A 23,772-nucleotide genomic window follows, 5' to 3' on the forward strand; every position below is an offset into this window, starting at 1 on the left:
AGTAAATAATGAATAAGTTAAAAAAAATACCTTTTCTTAAAATTTGTGAATTTTGTGAAGGTAATAAATCTAAATATTGAATGAATTAATTGAACAACTTTGATACATTCAAAAAATGAATACAAGAATAGAATATAAAAATCCTGATTTTAATCCGATATAAATTTATGGACACACTTTTAAAAAAAAACTCATGAATATATATGATAACATCCATGAGATTATAAAATCTTAAGATCCAAGAACCATAGATCATGCAGGTCATATTTGAAAAATCCGGAAAAATCCGGGTAAAATATCCGGAATATATTATCCTCTTAAATTTGCTTTTAGCTGAGTTGAGTTTTTTTCAAAATTTTTTACATTTTTTGTATGAGTGACGAGTGAAATAGCTTAAAAAACAAATATATTACAAAAATATATACCTAAACTTGTATGTATGGAAAATGTTTTGAATATCTGGAAAAAAATAAAGTTAAGAAGAATATCCGGAATCCTGAATCTTAAACCCTCAATTGTACACTCGACTGCAGCTATTCCAAGTGAACTTTATTAAGATTGAATTTTAAATTGACTTTAATTTTGTTGGAATAATCTTTTTAAATTGACTTAAATTTTAGTAGAATAATGTAGACTTTGCAGCGTCTACAACTTTATCAGTCAATCATGTAGCCAATATATCATTGATGAAAAAGTAATTAATAATAATATACTTATTAAATAAAAATAATCAAATAATTATTGTTTAAACAACAGTAATAGTTAATACCAATTAACATAAAGTATTTTAATGTTTATACCTGCACTTCAACACTTAATGCTAAAGAATTTAATTAAATACTTTATTTACCAAAAATATCTTTGGTGATTATTTGTCCATTTAGTCACTGTCTATTTATGTAACTTTATATTGAATTATAAGTACACTCCATTTCCCCTATACCTATTTAAGTCAGCTGATGTATGTAACTACACTGCGACTAAAGTTATATCAGTCAATTAATGTAAATAATAAATAAATATAGTTTTAACAACAATAATAGTTGAAACATGTAAAACTACTTTAAAGTAAAACACCACAATTTAAGGTTTCGATCTTTTTTAAAGTTTTTTGAGAAAAGCTAATTTTTTAAAGAAATTTCAAATTTTTGAGGGAAAACATTTTTAAATTTCATTGTGTTCAGAATATTTTTTTAAAAATTTCAGAATATTTTAAAGAAAAAAATATTTTGTTTTACTTTTCTATATATCCAAATAAACAGTTTATATTTTTGCGATAAAGTTTATTAAAATAGAATTTTGAACCTGAAAATTAATGATATGATTTTTATTGAATATAAAATCAGTTTAATTAAACTTGAACAAACACATGTTTAATTAAACTTGAACAAATACATGGTTGTGTAAACAACTCTAATATCTAAACAAACAATTAGTGGAAATTCATTTTTTTTTTATGTGTTTTGAGTCTCAAAGCGCTAATTTACAGAAAAAATAATTATTTCTCAAAAGTGTATCAGCCTGATTTTAAAAAAATTGCCATCAAATGCTGAACCTAATTACGTTGTTTTTATCAAATAAAAACAATATTTTAGGCTTTAAAATATTAAAAAAAACAGCTTTTTAAGATTTTATTAGAAAAAATGGAAAATGGAAACTTTTTTCAAAATTTGTTTAAATAGATTTTTCAAATAACTCTTTTAGCCTATAATTTTTTTGAAATCAGCATTAGATTTGACTATATTTTGGGTAAGTTTTTTTTTCCACATATTAAAATTTTAGCTTCCCATTTTGCACCAACTTTTGAGGAAACTGCCTCAAAAATCTGACGGGATGTTAGATTTTTAAAGCAGTTTCCTCAAAAGTCGGTGCATAATGGGAAGCTAAAATTTTCATAACATTTTAAATGGTATTTAATTGCAAAATCTCAACTAGTCCAGTAATGCTCTACACAATTATAATGATATTGTAAAAAATTAAAGAATTTAAACATACTCTTCCTACAAATAATATTTTTTTGTGGGCTTATTATTTGTGCATGCATACAAAAATGACTTTCAAAGTAATATTAAATATTATTAATTAAAATTTATATGTAATAAAATTTATTCATAGATAACTAAAAGCAGCTAAAAAAAGTTAAAATCTTATTGTTTTTAAAACCACAAAAATAATATTTAGGTGGTGGGGTGGCGGGTTCGAATTTGCTGCAAAATTATAGGAGGGGAGGGATCTGTAAACCGTGACGATTTGTTATTAGGAAGGGGGAAGGGCAAAAAGGCCTAAAATTACATGACCCTTATAATCACACAACCCCTTGATAGTTTGAAAATTTTAAAATAATAAAAAGTAGTTTTAATTTATATATATATATATATATATATATATATATATATATATATATATATATATATATATATATATATATATATATATATATATATATATATATATATATATATATGAACCTAAGCAAATTCTAAAAATACATACAAAGTTATACAAGAAATCTTTTGAGGTATTTTTTGACCATGCACTCATCAATATATACACAGGGTTGGACTGGCATTAAGGGGCCCAAAGGGGAGATATAATGGGGCCCTTATGTTACCAAAAAATTTATCAAAAGTAAGTTAAACCCTTTTTATTTATACAAAAAACTGAAATATAATGTTTACTAAGAAATAATATTTTAAATAATAAAATTTCCAGCCTCAATAAATAGCACATTTTTATCCTTTCCAGACTTGGGGGGATAAAAATGGGCTTATATAAAATATATGTGTATATATTTTATATAAGACTCGATAAAAACATGAAGTTTAATGTTTTTTAATAATAAATTAATTTTTTAGTCTCTTACTCAAGATAATTTAATTTACTAATAAATAATAATATAAGACTGCTTTATGATATCTTTGTATATTATATAAAACATTTCATATTTTAATCATCGAAATATTAAAAAATACTAATTGTAATGTCTTTTCAAAATTGATGCAATTAAACAATAATTAATTTGTATTTTTGTGTTTTACTTGTGCATCTTAGTGGCCAGCCTGACCCTGTTATTTAATTATTAATTTTTGTATTTTACAAAATCTGGGCCAACCATTAGAGTAAATTTTGGAAACTTATTCTATTTTTAAAATTGAATATTAAAAAAAAAAGGAAAACTTTTTATGGTCGTTTTTAAAATTATGTCCCACAATAAAATATATAAATATATATAAACTTTGGCTTTTATGTAACATTTCTTATTATATAAAAACATTCTAAATGTTTTCTTAAAAAAGTTTCAAAATATGTTCTGCTAAAATATACCTAGAAAAATAAACAATACCTGAAAGAATACCTAAGTTGTTTTGTAAATAAATTAATATGTATTATAAAAAAAGTATTTATATTCAATATTTTTTATATTATTATTCAGATAAAAATCAACAAAAATCAACAAAGTAAAAACTTTTAATAATAAAATTTGGAATAATATACTAATATTAAAATATATAACCATAGTAAATTTAATACTAAAATATATTACCATTATTCTGATTTAAAACATAAAAATCCCTAATAGAACCCTCTTGAACTGCATACCACGGATCAGACGCATACACTTTAACATCTTCAAAACTTCTAGCATCATTATTTTTTTCAGTAAACACAACTTCTCCATTTAGTTTTATAGTATATATGTATGTATTTCCTTCAAGATGTTGTCTTATTTCAACATTTGTCCATTGCTTAAGAGCAAGTGGTGCAGTATCAAAATATCGATTAACATTTCCATTAATTGGAGCTGCAATATGAAGACCTCCATTACCACTATGATGAAACCACACTCCTGGCACTCTATCCCCATATCTTGACACATCTGAACCAATTGTAAAATGAATAACACTTTTCCATCCGACATTAAATGAGTTTGGTTTTACATCAAATGAAACAATGAACTCTTTACCAAGCTTGGGAATAACAGCTAACAAATTTCCTTTTACTAATGGGGTTTCGATATATGAAATTTGCTCTATAAAATGCAATATAAAAACAATACAACATAAAATAGACTATTTCTTGACAATCGTTTTTAGGCAAATAATTAACCTTCAGAACAAACAAAAATTTTTTGTTTTTAATCAAAAGTAATTTATTAAAAAATACCTCTTCTTAAAACATGAGAATTTTGTGAGAGTAATAAATCTAAACATTGAATCAATATATTTAGAGTAGATAAGAGTCATACAAAAAATATAAACACCAAATCTCAAAATAAAAATCTCAAAACAGAACCTCAACAGAATGAAAAAAAATTAAAAAAACTTTTAAAAAAGTATTTTTAAAACACATAATACAATGGAGTCTGGAAACCATAAGCTTCATAGTTCTACTTAACACAGGTTATAAATAAATTTATAACTTGTATTAATTATACTACGGAATTTGAGCACAGGAATTACCTGTTCCAGACACTTGAAAAAATTACTAACTTAAAGGTAAATGTACTAGTTGGTTTTAAAAAAACACAGAAAAAAACATTGTTATCTCCCTAAACTCTAAATTATCTCTACAAACTCAAAATAAGCCACACTAATTACAACAATTTGTTTAGAAATGATTTTAGATAAAATTAATTTTTATAAAATTTTTACACTAATTATTTTAGCCAGTTAGACAAAGGTCATGAACTAAGAAAGCACATACAGGGAGAAAATACTTATATTTTATCAATTTTCAAAAAAAAAAAAATTTTCATTTTTGTACTTAATTGCATATTATATAGAAATGAGAGCATTGAAAATGTTTTGCTTAGTAACAAAACACCTATAATTTCATTTTGCTAATAAAAATTTAGTGATTTGCATTTACATTATACATTATAAATAGTGATGAAGATCACTATTTATAATATTGATGTATAGAATATTGAAGTTTTTATAACATAACATAACAATATGTTTTATAAAAAACAACATTTTTTATTAAATCTAAACAATCTAATTAAATAGGAAAGAATTTGTTACAAGGTTTTGTTACAAAGATTACTTTTTTGGCAAATGACATAAGCATTTAACATTTCAAGAATGAACCACAACATTTTAAATAAACATGAATTATAATTCAGACAATTTGAATGTAACTTTTTTAATATTGCTTTTACAAAGCTCTCTCTTTATTTATCTTTTTTTCACATTTCTATATTCCTTTGTTACACATAAAATCCAGAAATATGTAGAAATTCTAAATTGCTGAGGAGTAATTTCACATCAATCAGGTTTTAGCCTTCCACTCATTAGTGTATTTTTTTTGTACCACTACAAAACACATTGTTTACAAATTTTCCATGATAATTATTTCTTCGCGCAGCATGATCTAAAGTTTGTCAGTTGCAGCATTATTAATACAGGAGATTGTAATACAAAAAAGATTTCAAAATGTCAAATTAAGATAGATATCATAATGATAACAGGAAAACTGTCTGCATGCTGAGTATGAGAAAATGCACAAGGCATTTTACAACAACTCAAGGAGAAAGAATTGTTAGAATCTTTTATATAAATATTTATGCTTGTGATGCAAGAATTCCTTATGGCATTTGTAAGACATACCAAACAACTATTCACAGAAAAGATGAGGGGAAAGATGTTAAACTGCCTTTTCTTTCGGATTTCTCTACCACCAAATTTTGACCTAAAATGCAGGCCATCCCTGGAGACGCATGTTGTTTTTCATCACATATGTCCACGCATAAATTTTTTATTTTAGACAACTTGGTTAAAAGTTTTATATTAATTTCAATACTTTGCAGAAAAAAAAAGTTTCAAAAACAATGAAAGCAAAACTAACAAAATTGAAAATTAAAATAAATTTGAATAAAAAGAAAACAAAAACAAAAATTAATAACCAAAATAATTTGCGCATTTTATTTTTTAATTATTAATAATAATAATTATAATTAAAAATAATAATTATATTATTAATGATAATAATAATAATTATTAATAATAATTTTTAATTTTAATTTTATTTGATTTTATTTTTGTTTCTTTTGGGTGGTTGTTATTTTCAGCAACAAAATTGAATAAGACAAAACAAATAAAAACTGTTTTAAGTTGACATTAAAAAGAATGATTTTACTATATTATTTTATTTGTTTTTTAAAGAGGAAAGCAAAAATAAAAACTACAACCTGTTTGTAAAATATATTTGTATAAGTTTAATGTAACATAGTCTCCTGGGAAGGCTTGCAGTATCAATCAGCTTGATTATTCAAAGCTTAAATCTAACTGAAAAGAGCCCATTGGAAACCAGTAAAAGTTTACAATAGGGGACACAAAAGAGGTGTGCAAACTGCCAGACCCTTTTAGGCAAAGACTTGTCACATCATTGTATACAACCAACTTTAAGAGAAAATCTTAAGCAACTCACTACACAAAATGCGCCTCAACTGAGCAAATAGCCACAGATTTGATTGCAAAAAAGAATGCAATACCAGAAGGAACTATCAAATTTTTAAAATCAAAGAGTAGACAACCTCTACACCAGGTATATTTTAGTTATTTTAGAGCATAAAAGATTTTAGTAATGTTTGGCTGAAAAAAACATTTCGTTAATATTTTTGGTTTTCGTTTAATTTTTCTTAATATTACGCATTATCATCATCAAGTAGGCTTTAACTATCAACCAAGTAGCAAAATCTTAAACTATAGCAGTGTTAAGAAACAAATTCACAAAATTAAAGATATTTCAGAGAATTTTCATGAGAAGTATAATAACATCAAGTAAATTTGATTCAAGCTGATGCTTTGAACTTTGAACTGAAATCGGTGAACATTCTATTGGGACTTCAGTATATTACAAGCATGCATCCTTGTAGATTGATAGATGTAACATTGACAAAATGTTTCTCAAACTGTGGATCCTTTTGTACAATTGGTTCCCCTTTCAAATCTTTTGATGCTTTTAAAGCTTCTGGAAATGATGTTAAACAAGCCAATATGTTTAGAAAATTTGCTAAACAATATGGCAAATGACAGAAAAAGATTCAGCCTTTTAAGTTTTTGATTTCAATGACACATTTAGAAAATTTCATGCTGTTGTTACCTTATGCTTTGGCGTGACACTGGAGGAATATTTTGCAGAAAAAAATTTTAAATTTCAAAAACTTATTTTTGGCATTGACAAACTGCAGAAAACAAAAAAAGTCCATGCTGTTTTCATTGTTTTACATTTGATAAATTGGAATATTTGAAATGTTTTCATCAAATATTTTATTGAATGTACAAACTTTGAAACTATATATGTGTATATATCTATATATATATATATATATATATATATATATATATATATATATATATATATATATATATATATATATATATATATATATATATATATATATATATATATATATATATATATATATATATATATATATATATTCTTGTATGCATCCATTACTATAAAAGGGAAAACTGTTGAAAATTTTTCATCCTATTTATTATTAAAATAAAAAATATAGTTATAAAATACTTAAAACTTTATTCTAATTTAAAAAATGTGAAGAAAATGCATCTAAAGTGAGTTTAAATGTTTTCATTTTTATTTAAATTTGTACTTTCCATAAAATTAACACACACAGATTTAAAACCTAAATAACAAGGTACTTATATTCAGTTATTTTTTATATTAACATTGAATTTTAAATATTTAATAAATATTAAAAAAAAATAACAATACATAACTATAGTGAATTTTAAAGTAATAATTTAATATTAAAGTATGTTACCATTATTCTGATTTAAAACATAAAAATCCCTAATAGAACCATCTTGAACTGCATACCACGGATCAGACGCATACACTTTAACATCTTCAAAACTTCTAGCATCATTATTTTTTTCAGTAAACACAACTTCTCCATTTAGTTTTATAGTATATATGTATGTATTTCCTTCAAGATGTTGTCTTATTTCAACATTTGTCCATTGCTTAAGAGCAAGTGGTGCAGTATCAAAATATCGATTAACATTTCCATTAATTGGAGCTGCAATATGAAGACCTCCATTACCACTATGATGAAACCACACTCCTGGCACTCTATCCCCATATCTTGACACATCTGAACCAATTGTAAAATGAATAACACTTTTCCATCCAACATCAAATGAGTTTGGTTTTACATCAAATGAAACAATAAATTCTTTATCAAGCTTGGGAATAACTGCTATCAAATTTCCTTTTACTAATGGAGTTTCAATATATGAAATTTGCTCTATAAAATGTAAAATTGTATTTCTTAACTAATTATTTTTATGACATTGTTTTTAAATAAAAAATGAAAATTTAATATAAAATAAAATTATCAAACTATTTATTAAAAAATACCTCTTCTTAGAATCTGTGGATTTTGTGAAGGTAATAAATCTAAATATTGAATCAATAAATTTTTAATGTTTACAGTAAATAATAGTCAGACAAAAAAGTTTCCATAAAGTCATAAGATTTTCCATAAAAGCCCATAAACATTTTGAGCCATTTTTAAAATATTTTTTTAACAACTTTTTTGATTTAATCTTGAGTAAAAAAATAAAAAATTGTTAAGGAACTTTTTTACTATTTATTTTAAATATATAAAACAATATGAAAACAATTGGCTTTATAAAGTTTATAAAGATTTACCAAAAACTACTGGTAACTAACTGGCTGTCTAATTCTTTAGCCCTGATGAATACAATTTTGAAAAAATGTAATGAATTTAAAGTGAAGACATAGGAAATGATTATGAAACAAGAAATAAAATACTTGGCACACTGGAAAAAAAAGCGAAAAAAGTACACTGGAAAAAATACATAAAAGAGGCAACTTAATTTAAATGTAAAAACAAAATTGTAATTTTTAAAAAACAAATATTGTAGAACTAGATTGTAATATTTTTGCCTCATATCAGCCCAACACAAGGAGCTATAACTTCAAAATCAGAAGATAAATTGTTAAAAACTGCAATATTCGTCATCAATTCATAACTAATAGAGTCTCATCAATGTGGAACAAACTACAAAATTTCATCATCAAAAGTGAAAGGTTGAACTTATTCATAACTCGTATTTATAAATATCTGAGCTATAAGATTTGTAATTTATAATTTAACTTATTTACTTAGAATAACTACACAACTCATATGCTGTCAAAGTGAAATTAATTTCATTTTATTAATTTCACTCATAGTTTTTGGACTACTGCAGCTTTCTATTATATATTAAATACTTACTTAAAAAAAGTCTCTTAAAAAAAACCTCTTGAATCATTAAAGGTGGAAAATGTTGCATTAACCTTAACTATCTTTACTTAGCCTTAACTATCTTTACTTAGCTTTAACTATCTTTACTTAGCCTTAACTATCTTTACTTAGCCTTAACTATCTTTACTTAGCCTTAACCTTAACTATCTTTACCTAAACTATCTTACACAAACTCTTAATCTCCCCACAACTCTAAATAAGCAAAAAAAAATATTAACAGATTGTTTAGTAATGAGTTGATTTTGGATGATATCACTTTTTATAATGGGTGTGTGCAAAAATATTAAGTCACTCATGATTCTTAATATTTTAATAAAAAGTAATAAATAAAAAGTATAAAAAAACTTGATCAAGTATATGCTATTGTCTATGACTAAGAACAGATGCCCTGTGAATGATGCCTTATGTTTATAAACTGATGCCCTGTAGTTTAGCAAATAAAACAGTCTGGCGAATACAGTCAGTGAGGTAATATATCCTAGCCAAATTCAAATATTCTATATTTTCATTGAGAATGTAAATATTGTTTCTCTAGACAATCAGCTAAGAGCTTTTGTTTGAGCCTTTTTAGTTGATCACAGTAAACCTCTGCATTGATATTTGTATTGATAGGAAGTAAATACCATAATCCAATACCTCTTTAGCTCCACAAAACTGAAAACACTATCTTTTTTGGATGAAGTTCATGGTTTGGGGCAATATTAGCTTTTAAATAGGGCTGAGTCTTTAGTACTTTTTGGTGTAATTAACATAGAGTACCCACTTTTCATCATATGCAATAATGTCATCGATTTTGATAACACTAGATTTATTTTATGAAGAGCCCAAACACTTAGTTTTGAGCAATAACCAAGCTAATTCAGATTATGATAAGTAAAAAATAGTTTTATAGCAATACCTAACAATACTCATTAAGCAGACTGCAATTTGCTGTTAATTAGTTCTTTTTATTGGTTTAAGCAGTTTCTCCAGAACAACAGCCCATTCAATATTCATTTAATAGACTAATATGCTAACTAGCTTTTGCATTTTTTAAATACTTAAAACAGTTAAACAAAGATTATAAATAATAAAAATTTATTTGCACACACCCAATACTAATATGTATACATATTAATATGTTTATATATATTCTAAACATAACTAAAAAAAAATTTCAAAATAATTGGCACCCATTCTGCCTAATATTTCCACTTTCATTCAATCAAAGCAAACCTATCATCAGCACACCAATTAAAGCGAATCTATTATCAACACACCAATCCGAGCAAACCTATCATCAGCACACCAATCAAAGAAAACCTATCATCAGCACACCAATCAAAGCAAACCTATAATCAGACTAACAGTAAAAAATAGACTTTTATATCAAATGATAAATAATATAATTTTTTTTATCATAAAAAATTAAAAATTTATTGTAAGCATTAACTGATTTATTCACCAAAAAAATATTTTTTGACTGAAAAAAAAATTTTAATACAAAGTTTTTATAATAACTTACCATTCGCTGCATTAATGAAATAAAAATCTTTAATAGAACCATCTTGAACTGGATACCATGGATCAGATGCATAGACTTTAACATCTTCAAAACTTTTAGGTTGTGTATTTTCCTCAGCAAAAACACTTTCACCGTTTATTTTAATAACATAAATATACACACTTTCTTCAAGTTTCTGACTTATTTCAACATTTGTCCATTCATTTAAGGCAAGTGGTTTTGTATCAAAATACCGATTAGCATTGCCATTAATTGGAGCAGCAATATGAAGACCTCCATTGCCATTTTGATGGAACCACACTCCTGGAACTCTATCACCATAATTTCCAATGTTTGAACCAATAGTAAAATGGATTACATTTCTCCATTCAGCAGCAAAAGAATTTGGCTTAACGTCGAAAGAAACAATGAACTCTTTACTAAATTTTGGAACAACTGCTAATAATTTACCTTTATTTAGTGGTGTTTCTTCATCATTAATAATCTGATCTAAAATTTAAATTAAAAGCAAAGTATTAAAGCATAAAATTATTTTAATATAAGGCTATAAACCATATAACATATAGTATATGTAATGTAATATAGCATAAGATAAACTTATATTTATTAACTTTATTCATGTTTATTTTTTATTTCAAACAATTGTCTTAATTAACCTGAGTTTCCATTAAAAATAAGAATATCTTTGATGAAGCCATCTTGAGCATTATACCAAGGATCAGATGCATAAACTTTAACATTTTTTAATTCTATTGGTTTTTTATTTTCTACAGTGTGAATATTTTTTCCATTAACATCTACACTAAAATAAAATATATCTTTAATCTGGTACTGGTGTATTTTTACAGATGACCATATATTCAAAGGAAAGACATCAGTAGGAAAATATGCATTATTATTTTCATTTAGTGCAGTAAAAACAGCTAGTCTTCCGGAGCCACCCTCGTGAAACCAAACTGCAGGATTTCTTTCACCATATTTTCCATAGTTTTGATCGGTAGTTAAATGGATAACACTTCGCCATTCTTTAGAATATGTAACAGGCTTTATTTTAAAGGATACTGTATATTCTTTTTTTAACAGAGACATTGTTCCAATCAACTGTCCTTGTTCCAACTTCATTTCTTTTGGTTTACTAATCAAACCAACTAATTAAAAAATACATATATAAGATGAATCTAATACAACTGATGATGCATATAAACAATCATTTTAAAAATTATGAAATATAAAATAAATAAAATAATAAAATAACTTAACTTAAATAATAACATAAAATACTAAAAAAGTAAAAATTTAACAAACCAAGAAATTTTAATTATAGTTCATAATTTAAAATAAGGGTAGCTAAAATTTTTAACGCTATTTAGAATTATTTTGAATATATATATAAAAAAATAAAAAACCTGAAGGCCACATAATAGCATCATTGGATAAAGGTGTATCTAAAAAACAAGAAATTTCCTATTTTTAGTTTGTTTTTTGATCTATTTATGCAATTTATAAAATATAAATATAAAATGTAACATAAAAATGTCAATAATTTTACTCATGTTTCCATTGACAACAACTAAGTTCTTTATTGAACCATCTTGTACTGGATACCATGGATCAGAACAAAAAACTTTTACATTTTTAAAACTCTTAGGTTGAAGATTATTTTCTGAAAAAACTTCAACATCATTCAACATAATTTTGTAAATGTAGGAGTTTGCTTGAAGTTGTTGGCTTACTTCAATGTGTGTCCATTGGTTCAATGGAATTGGCTTTGTGTCAAAATAGCGATTCAAATTGCCATTAATTGGAGCTGCAATATGAAGACCTCCATTTCCGCTATGATGAAACCACACTCCTGGAACTCTATCTCCATAAGTTGTAATGTCAGAACCAATTGTAAAATGAATAACATTTCTCCATCCAACAGCGAATGAGTTTGGTTTCACGTCAAAAGAAACCTTAAATTGATTTTCAAGGACTGGTAAAACAGCCAATAACTTTCCTGCTTCTAATTTTGTTTCAACATCTTTAACTAATGTACCTAATTTTATATTATACAAAGATGTATAAATAAAACTAAAAAAATATAATTTAATCAATTTTGCCTTAAAATAAAATCTTAAATTTTACCTGGGTTTCCATTGGTTATTTTAAGATTTCTGATAAATCCAGGTTGCACATCATACCAGGGATCTGAAACGTACACTTTAACATTTAAAAAATCTCTTGCATCATTATTTTCCTCTTTAAATATTTTTTCTCCATTATGCTCAATTGTGTACATGTATCTTCCTTCAATGAATTCTTGTGATATCTTGAATGTGGACCATTTTCCAAGTTCAACAGCAATAGTATCTTTGCAAAGATTTCGATTGCCACTTACTGCAGAACATATGTGCAAATTTCCTGCTCCGCTTTGGTGAAACCACACTCCTGGGTTTCGATCTCCATAATTCAAAATATTCTCTCCAATAGTCAAATGGATGACACTTTTCCAACCACTTTGGAAAGCTGTTGGCTTTACTTCAAATGAAACTGAGTATTCTTTATTAAGTCTTTCGAAGGTTGCAACCAAGTTTCCTTTTGAAATTGGAATCTCTTTTTCCATTAAGAAGGCTTCTACAATATAAATTAAGAAATTTATTTCTAGTTTTATACATTTTTCTTTTTTGACAAACAGTAAAAATAAAAAACAATTCTATATTTAAAATAAAGAATTTCTTGCAATTTAAAAACAAACAAAAACTCAATAAAAACATTTTCAGAATGGTTGCTTTCAATTTATTTGTAAAGTTAGTTTAAATGTTTTTTAAAAAATTCTTCCATCATGGATCTACTTTGGTCTAATATGAAACCTAATTAAATATCAAATGGTTTTTTTAGATTTTGTTGTTGGAAATTTTTTAAATAATTGCTGTCACTTTTTGAAAATTAAAACTGCACACAGGTGCACAAAAATTAACTTAAAACAGCTAGCCATCAAATAATTTCTAATAAATTTAAATCTTACACAAAATTCCCATGCCATTAAAGCAAATATATTTTTGAGTTTATATAAGGACAACAATTTATATAACTTGAATTAATATAAAGATAACAATTACATTTGAATATAAACCTTTTTTTAAACAAAAGAATTGTGATTACCATTAAGCTTCACTAGCTGGTTTTCAGAAGTAAAGTCTAAAAAAAAATAATAAAGATTAGTAACTGTAAACTTATAACATAAAATATTAACATAAAAGAGTTGTTATGACTTTATATTTTCTAAAATATATCAAAAATATAAAGTTATTAAATAAAAACAATATTGATTTTCAAAATTTCTTTGTAATTTTACAGCAAATATTTATAAAAAACAAACCTTTCTAGAAAGAAAATTTTTAAAAAGACCTGTTGACATCATTTTATTAAATTATTAACATTATAAAAAAAAAGTAATAAGTGCATAAACTAAATTCAAATTGTATGTTTGCAAACTTATAAACAAAACAAAAAAAAATCTTTTTTTATCTCTCAAATCTTTTTTTGCTCCAAATATTTTATTAATAAAAAAAATTAATAATTAAAAAACAAAAACAAAATTAAAATGAACCTTTGCATTTGGCTAAGTTACACTTGACAGCTTCAGACAATTCCCCTGAGCATCCTTTTCCGGATCCTTGGGGAACTGGATTAGTGCAAGTTCGCTCTCTTTCTTTAATTCCGTCTCCACATGTAGCAGAACACTCTGAAAACTCACTCCATTCTGATAAACCTCCGTCAATAGCTTCAAAAATATTTTGATTATTTAAATTTATAATAAACTTGATCAAGAAAAAATTACACTAAAATAACTTTTATTACAATTTTTTTTTTTCTAATTAAAAAAAATTGTTTGTAAACAAACTATCAATAAGAAAAAAATATTTTACCAACATCTGTGCTTTGAGACGAACTACTGACTTTATAGAGGTAAACAGCATTTGTTTTTTCTTCAGAGCCACCAACACATTCTTCAGGATGTTTATCATCGCATTCTAAAAAATTTGCATTGAAGCACTTTGAAGATCTTTGTGATTGTTTACCGATATCTTTTATAACATTTAATTTTTTGCTTGACCAGCATTCAGCCCAATGAATAATATAAAAGAAATCATATCCTTCTTCTTTAGATTTTTTTGAGCATCTACATGCAATGCTAGATAAAAAAAAAACCAAATAATAATAGATAAACAACAAATAATGTTAAAACTCAGTATAGTACTCAGATACTTTACAAGATTCATTAACAATAGCAGTCAAAATCAAGTTGATGTACTTTTAAATATATAATGAATTTTAAAGAACAACTTGATGCATATGTCATAAAATTAGATTTTTATTAGAAAATCAAAATAATATGTCTCTGTTTTTCTATATGTTCCTACATATTCCTATATATAAGCAAAACTAGACCTATTTTTTATAATTGACTGTTTGCTTAAAGTTTTTGTAGTATTGTTACATTTTTCCTACTGAAAAAAGAAACTTAATTGATTTTTTAAGCGTTACAGTTGAGCTTAGAGAAAAAGGATAATATTTCTTTAATGAATATTTCAATAAACAAACAATTTTTATCAAGTTTATCAATTTTATGTTAAAAAAACTATTTGTATATTAAATTAAATTGTATATTATGTTATGTTAAAAATTGTGTATTATGATTGTATTATGTTAAAATTGTTTATTATGATTGGATATTATCATATATTAAAAATACCTTTTTAATTACCTCAATAAATTTGAATTTTCAAGTCATGAAAATATTTTAAAAGAGGGTTTACTACTGGGTTTACTCTACTCTGTGTTTTGGACTACTTAGGATGCTCTCTTGAGCAGTTACAACAAGTAATCAATTTGTTATTTCTCAGAACTTAAAGATAACACTCAATATAGGAAAAATATTGAAAAAATGTGTTTGGAAGTGCAGTTATGTGAGTGTGTGTGAGTGTGTGTGTGTGTGTTTGGACGTGTGAACATCAAAATCATCAAAATTATCTTTGATGATTGTTGAAACTGTGAAAGAAAAAAAATTTAATCTTGCAACTTTTGTCTGTACAGAGGACTTTAATTAAACTTAATATCAAGTGAATCTATCAAAGTGTTCATTATTGAATTAGTTTGAAGTATACTTATTCCTATATTAAGTATACTCATTCTTAACAACCTTAATTGTCTGTAATAGTTAAAAAAAGTTATTTCTAAGAGTCGTTTCTTTGAAGAAAAAAAATGCAAAATTTTGCAAAAAATTTTGCATTTTTTTTACGAAATAAAATAACATTTGGAACTAATTCAAGGAAAAAACAATTTTTATATATTTGTATATAAACAATTATATAAAATTGTTTATATACAAATATATAAAAATTGTTATATTTGTTATTATAATTGTTTATATATATATATATATATATATATATATATATATATATATATATATATATATATATATATATATATATATATATATATATACATATATATATATATATATATATATATATATATATATATATATATATATATATATATATATATATATATATATATATATATAAACAATTATAATTGTTTATATATATATAAACAATTATAACTGTTTATATATATATATATATATATATATATATATATATATATATATATATATATATATATATATATATATATATATATATATATATATATATATATATATATATATATATATATATATATGCATATACATATATATATATATATATAAATATATATATATATATATATATATATATATGCATATACATATATACATATATATATATATATATATATATATATATATATATATATATATATATATATATATATATATATATATATATATATATATATATATATATATAAATTTTATTTTTTCGTATTATGCTTTTGATTTTTTTTTTTTAACTTTATTTTTAGATTAATTTTTTTAGAAGAACTTAACATAAAATATTTCTCGTAGCCTGTTAAGAAAAGCGCGCACGTGAAAACCTTATATTCAGGAATAGGAACGAGCAATCTGATTCGCTAATTTGGAACGGTATGCATTTATTACGCGTTTATTATTATTACGCGTTTGTTTTAAAAATTAAATGAAAAGGTCGAATTATATACAAATATCAAAATACGTATAGCATAATAAAACTGAAGTAATATAATAACTAGGCCCGTTGAAACAAAAATTATTTTGTGTGTGTGCGGGGGGTGGGGCAGGGGGGTGAGCGCAGTATTAATCCGAAATAGTTTTAAGGACCTTTTTCTTTTGTTTTTAGTCATTTTTTCAGTCAATTTCTACAAAATTATTCATTTGAAAAATTATTGGAGGAGCAAATGCCCCTGCTGTCCCCCGGTTGCTACGGGTCTGATAACTAGATAAAAATTTAAATACCAATATCAAAAACATCAACTTTTTAATTGGTAAATTAAAATACAAATACTTTTTGTTTAAAACTTTACAACTTAAAACATTTAAAATTAAAAAATAGCTTAATTATTTTCTTTCATTTTATATTTTCTAACTCTCTTTCTCATCCTTCCCTCGTTGTGTTTCTCTTAAATGGGAGTTAGTAAACCTATTTGATAATTGATTAGCATTATTGGCTTATTTTTTAAAATCTCCCTACCCCTATATATAGATAGGGGTAAGGATCTAAAGATCTATTGATCTAGCTAAATCTATTTTGAAGTTTATCTAGATCTTTAGTTAGATCTAGATAGACTTAGCTAGATTTAACTAAGTCTATCTAGATCTAGCTAAGTCTATTCTAAAAGAAATGAAAAGGCAATAATAGTTAAATAATTTTTTTTCTTTTTACTCTGTAACATTTTTTATAACTTTTTTTTAGTTTTACACGCATCTTTTCCCATATTAACAATAAGCTTTTGCATATTTGTTTTTATAAGACGGGCTAACATGTAGCTACATGGATCAAAAAAGATCTAAAAAAAAAAGAAAAAGCGCATCTTGCTTATAAAGATGGTGTTTGTGTCTAAATAGGTGTGCAAGATTGTATAAAATTTCTAAACCTACTTTAAAACGTTATTTGCTGAAAATCTTTCACCTGAAGTCAAAGATCTGGTGATGTTTGGCATCACAAGAAAGGTATCTAAAAAGCTCTTATGCAGTTAGCTACCTAAAAAGCTAACTAATGTAGTTAGTTTTTTAGACTAAAAATTATAGTCAAAGACTAAAAACCTGCTAAACAACTTTAATAAAGCTAATATAATTGCTGGCAAAAAACTCTTTTATGAAAAAGCAACCTGCATTGAGTTTGCAGCAGCCAGAAACTACATTAATTGCTAGAGCGTCCGGGTTTAACCTTGTAGTTCTTGGTGGCTTCTATGACAAGCTACAATAATCCTAAATAAAAATTAACTTCAAACCAAGGATATTTATAATATGGACAAAGCTAGTTTTTCAACTGTTCAGACACAAAGTTATAGCAAAAGGAAAGGGCCTGCTCGATTTATTTCAAGTTCCGAGAGGGGTCTACAACAACTGCTTTTTTTTGTATGCTGTTATCTATTTTCTTCCAGCAACGGTAATTTTTAAATGTAAATAGATAAAAGATGAGCTAAAAGATGATTCATTCTCTGGATTATTTTTTGCATGTAATGATTGTAGATGGATAAATGGATACAGATTTGTTTGAAAAGTGGATAGACCATTTCATAATTTTTGTAAAACCATCAAAGGATTTTCCCCATTCTTTTAAAATTAAATGGTACTGCCACCCATACAAAAAACTTAAATGCTATTTTGAAATCATCAGAACCTGGCGTAATAATGCTGAGCTTTCCTCAAGATACTAGACATGACATGCCTCTTGAAATCTTTGTTTTCAAGCCATTGCAGAAATATTATAAGCAAGAGACTGAAAAGAGGCTGTCATGTTTCAGATGTGTAACCTTATAGAACTTGCTTTTTCCAAGGTTGCCTCAATATGCTACGTAAAAAGTGAATTTAATACTCATGATATTTAGCCTTTCAACTGTGATGCTTTTGAAGATCATGAATATTTAGCATTAGCCATCTGTGATAAAAACTTTGTCACGATTCCTTTTTCACATGGCATCTTATGCCCTGTTAGTCCTGATACATCACAAATTTTTTTAAATTTAAAACACTAAACATTCAACTAGCAACATCGCAGACCTTCTCCAATATCACATCACAACATCACATTTTAGTTTACAACCTAAAACATATGCTGCCCTACTAAAGAAACCAAGTTCCACTTAAACAATTGAAATCATTAAATTAAAACCTGATGGTCGCTTTAAAATGTTGACAAGAATAAAGTTTGAATAATCAAGGACTTCTAACAAATAATCCAAGGGAAATCTTAAGCTGATCTATTAAGTGATTAGTTCCATGTGCCACAATCTCATTGACTATTATAAACTTGACCAAGGAAATCTCTGCGCTGATATAAACAATACAAAATAATAATATATAATATATAATATACCTAATAAACGATATAAAGTTTTTTTAGAGAGAGCCAAAAACATGTTTAATGCAACAATCATGCGTGGAGAGTTAGAACTTATTGCTATCTACAAAGTTAATTAAAGTAAAATAATTGTTGACAACTCTAAACAGAGTGCTATACTAAAGTGTGGTATGAATGAATTTTTAAACTCATTATTATAGGTTACTATAACTGCTTATTTCTAAGGCAACAGCATGTGACAAAAGCCCCTAAGAATCACCTATATGTCCCTGTGAAATATATTTCATCAATTCTTGTGCATGTCAAGATGTAAACAAAAAGAAAAAGAAAAAAAGAAAGCTTCCAGATATTAACATCAAGTCCATATATAAAGTCACTTTCATTTAAGATTACCCCCAAAACTAAGAGAACAATTAGCAGTGACAAAAAGAAATCAAGCCAAAATTTAAATAAGAAAAATATCAAGAAAAATAAGTTCAACACAAGTACATGTTGGTTAAAAGGATAGCAAAACCAATATAGCCCAACATTTCGAGGTAATAAGTAAAAAGGATATTAAGAAGGATATAATCCAGTGTTTAGTTTGTGGATTATGGGTACATGTTGCGTGCTAACCATCTAAGTCTCAAGATGTGTCACATGATAGTTATATTGGTGAATCATGTCAATAAATATATTTAATAAGTGTACAATGTACCAGTTATTGTTTTATATTTTACAAGTGTAAAATGAACCAGTTATTGCCTTATTTACTACTTATTATCAGTGATTAGTTTTTTTGTTTTTTTTTCCTTATGGTACTAATTAGCCTCACTAGTACTATCTAAACATAGTTGTGGGTAATTATTACTAATTTGTTTATTTTTAGTTTTGATTAGTGTGCTTTTTATTTTGATATTAATATCTTGAAATCATGATTTTTTGTTTTCATCAATGTTTCATTAATGGTTGTCTGTATCTAAAAATAAACTTTTTCGTTTAGTTTTGTTGTTATTAGCTTTTTATTAGCTTTTTTCCTTAGAGGAATTTTTTTCAATCCAACTGTTATAAAACAAAAAAGGGATGCTTTGGTGATGCTTTAGTTTACATTCAAAATCGTTAATTTTTCAACTTTTTCCAACTTGTTTTTGCTTGTAATACAAAAGTTTGAATATTATTGTGCAAATAATTATTGTTCATCAGGCAAACAAGTAAACTGCACTTTTTATGTTAGATTTACAAACAGAATATTAATAAATAATCTCTTTACACATATTCATGGCTCAAAGTTATTGCGAAAAATTATTGTAAGTACCCTTCAAAATATTTTTCAAATCTTCTTAAAGTTTTTGTAGGTTTAAGGATGATGATTTATTTAGTAATGAGTAATAATAATCCCATTGATAAGATAGATAAAATCTCATTGATAAGAAATACTTTTTTTAAACCTACACCAACATTAATAAATTTATCATGTGAACGTTCACAATAAGAGAGAACTAAAACTACCAGAAAGTCAATGTTTCTTTATTAAAAATTAAATGAATAATATTTATTTTTATTTTTCATATACAACAGTAATTGTATCATCAGAATATTTTAATAAAATACATTTTAGAACTTTTTATTTTTTATGGGAAAGTTACAACTTTGTTATAACTAAGCAGTAACTTTCGCATAAAAAAGAAAAAAGAAAAAAATGTATGTTATTGAAATATTCTGATGATATACTCACTGGTTGTATATAAAAAAAATAATAAATATTGATAATAACAAATATTATCAAATAATTATAATTATCGATTAAACACAAATAATTATGAGTAAAAAGAAAATAAAGGAAAACACTTGTTTAAATTGTATTAGCATTTTTGATGATGATTATAAAATATTTATGTTTTGACATATAAATATAAAAATACAATTATTATTTCAATACAAATATAGATGGTTGGGGCTAGAAGAAGACTCCATTTGTCTTATCGCCCCAAGCCCCGGGAATTGACCGCTAAAAGAAGAAAACATGAAATCAACATTCGTACTCTTGACAGAAATGACTTTGGTGACACCCCTAATAAATTATTGATGAATAGTCAGTAAAACGTTGTTATAATATTGCTAGATTTTTTTTTTCAACAAAGAGATTTACATTGATAAGCATATTGCTAGATATTTCTCAAAATCGTACTTATCGTATCATTCTAAAACTGTTATTTAAATCAAATAGTTTTATTAATATCTCAATATAATCCAAACCTGAAAATTTGGATTAATGATATAAAGTTAATAAAAATAGTGTCACTTGTCTTCCCATTATTCTTAAATTTGTGTCACTTATCATTCCAATTGTTCTTAAAATAGTGTTACTTAATGATTCTCAAAATAATGTTAGTTATCTTATTGTTATTAATGTTAGTTATCTTATGATTCTCAAAATGAGTTTTATCAACTTGAGAGCAGATAAAACCAAATAAACAGTTACCGAAGCTGTTTCTTATTGTTGTTTTTTTCTTGTTATTTTCTGGCGATGCCTGATACATTGCCCAATGTTTTTCATTAAAATCAGTTGTCAGTTTGTTTACGGTAAGTATGGTTACACGGTGTCAGTTGTCCGGTCTGTGGTATTAATAGTAGTATGCAAAGCTTAAGATAAAACTCTAAAACTGCTCGTAACCATCTTTAATCCAATGTTGATGCTACAGTTGATGTACATAGCTCCTGTTAGTACAGCATCGAATAAACAATCGTTTACTTAATTAAAAATTATTTAAGCATTTTCTTCAGATCGCATTTAAAATGCTATGCTATTTAGATACAACAAACATATTTTAAGCTTACATAAATGTACACACACACACACACACACACACACACACACACACACACACACACATACACACACACACACACACACACACACACACACACACACACACATACACACACAAACACACACTTATACTTGCGGCATTCATTCGCGCCGGCCTTGAGTCTGTACGGTACATTGTCGCAATTTACAGATCTAATAAAGTTAAAACTGACATCAAAAAGTATATTTAATTTGTAAATTTTAATTTTCTGTCTAAAATTGAGGTCTTCATTATTTCATAAAAAAATTTAATCAAATATTAAACATTATATAAGTTTTGACTTGCAATTGTTATGATTAATGATGATTTTTGAAACAACTTTTTCAAGTTGTTTAATAAAAGATTAAGACAAATATGCTAAAAACTATTCTTGGTTTTTTGCTAGTGTGTTTTTAATAGCAACATAATTTTTTATTTAAAAAAATATTTTAATGTACTTGAACATATTTTAATATATTTTAAAATATTTTAATATATTGATATATTGATATTAAATATATATATATATACATATATATATATATATATATATATATATATATATATATATATATATATATATATATATATATATATATATATATATATATATATATATATATATATATGTGTGTGTGTGTGTGTGTGTATATATATATATATATATATATATGTGTGTGTGTGTATATATATATATATATATATATATATATATATATATATATATATATATATATATATATATATATATATATATATATATATACATATTTATTTATATATTTATTTAAATTTATGAGATTAAAAGTATTTTACTCATGAAAAAGTTCATGAGTAAAATACTTTTAATCTTATAAATATATCATAAATATAAATATATCATAAATATTTCAATTTTAACATTTAAAATAACTTATAATAATAATTTCACTAGATTTCGATTTATTCAAATTCGATTAAAAAAAAATGAAATAGTTTTCCATTTTTAAAAAACGTAGTTTACCTGTGTATCGATTCTTTCATTTTGTCCCAATCCAGTTCGAAACCTTGGTACGATTCACTTTGATCATCTTTATCGGTGATTAACAAACTATGCGTTGTTGGATCATGAAACTCCTTGAAGCATCCCATTTTATAGTAGTCGCGTTCACAAGATACATGGCTCTTAATTTCAGCTAAAATAAAAACATTTATCTTTCCTAAACTACATTGATATCTTGCGTTGCCGTTTGAAACATTTTTAGAAGCGCTTTGCATTGGTTTGCTACTAGATTGGAACTAGATTGGAATTGTAGTTAAACTAACAACATCTTTTAAGTTAGATTACAAATCGGCAATAGATTTGCAGTTTAATTGCAGCAAGTCGATTATCCTAACTGTTCGGAATTTATATTTTGATCAACAACTTTTGTTTTAATTGGGCAAACTAATACATTGTTTCAGTTTAGCTAAAAAAGTAAACCCTATTCTCAGTTTTGTTTTTAAGTTAACTAATTTTTTTATAATTTACTTTATAGTTTAAATAATACTATAGTTTTCTATATCATAATAAGTAGCTATAAGTACGACTTAGTAGGCGACTTAGAAGGCAATTATTCTAAAGTAATTTTTTTTGGACTCACAAAGCGATGCAATTGACAA

At 25.2% G+C, this 23,772-nt stretch overlaps 1 protein-coding gene across 3 annotated transcripts in view; it reads right to left on the reverse strand.

The window, feature by feature from the left end:
• Nucleotides 1-23,772, reverse strand: part of LOC100198704 (uncharacterized) — a 41,879-nt gene that overhangs the window by 13,240 nt on the left and 4,867 nt on the right. Inside the window, exons 3-16 of one of the 3 annotated variants that reach the window (XM_065800110.1) lie at nucleotides 23,135-23,306; nucleotides 14,720-14,985; nucleotides 14,401-14,574; nucleotides 13,953-13,988; nucleotides 12,936-13,424; nucleotides 12,358-12,846; nucleotides 12,215-12,253; nucleotides 11,465-11,956; nucleotides 10,809-11,297; nucleotides 8,392-8,430; nucleotides 7,793-8,278; nucleotides 4,165-4,203; nucleotides 3,545-4,030; nucleotides 31-69 (exon numbers count right to left, since the gene is read on the reverse strand). In XM_065800110.1, coding sequence (XP_065656182.1) covers nucleotides 31-69; nucleotides 3,545-4,030; nucleotides 4,165-4,203; nucleotides 7,793-8,278; nucleotides 8,392-8,430; nucleotides 10,809-11,297; nucleotides 11,465-11,956; nucleotides 12,215-12,253; nucleotides 12,358-12,846; nucleotides 12,936-13,424; nucleotides 13,953-13,988; nucleotides 14,401-14,574; nucleotides 14,720-14,985; nucleotides 23,135-23,306 — 3,735 coding nt within the window. The remainder of the gene's footprint in view (nucleotides 1-30; nucleotides 70-3,544; nucleotides 4,031-4,164; nucleotides 4,204-7,792; nucleotides 8,279-8,391; nucleotides 8,431-10,808; nucleotides 11,298-11,464; nucleotides 11,957-12,214; nucleotides 12,254-12,357; nucleotides 12,847-12,935; nucleotides 13,425-13,952; nucleotides 13,989-14,400; nucleotides 14,575-14,719; nucleotides 14,986-23,134; nucleotides 23,307-23,772) is intronic. The other 2 variants (XM_065800112.1, XM_065800111.1) reach the window with 2 other exon arrangements.

The sequence above is a fragment of the Hydra vulgaris genome, chromosome 06 (assembly GCF_038396675.1).
Source record: "Hydra vulgaris chromosome 06, alternate assembly HydraT2T_AEP".
NCBI lineage: Eukaryota > Metazoa > Cnidaria > Hydrozoa > Anthoathecata > Hydridae > Hydra > Hydra vulgaris.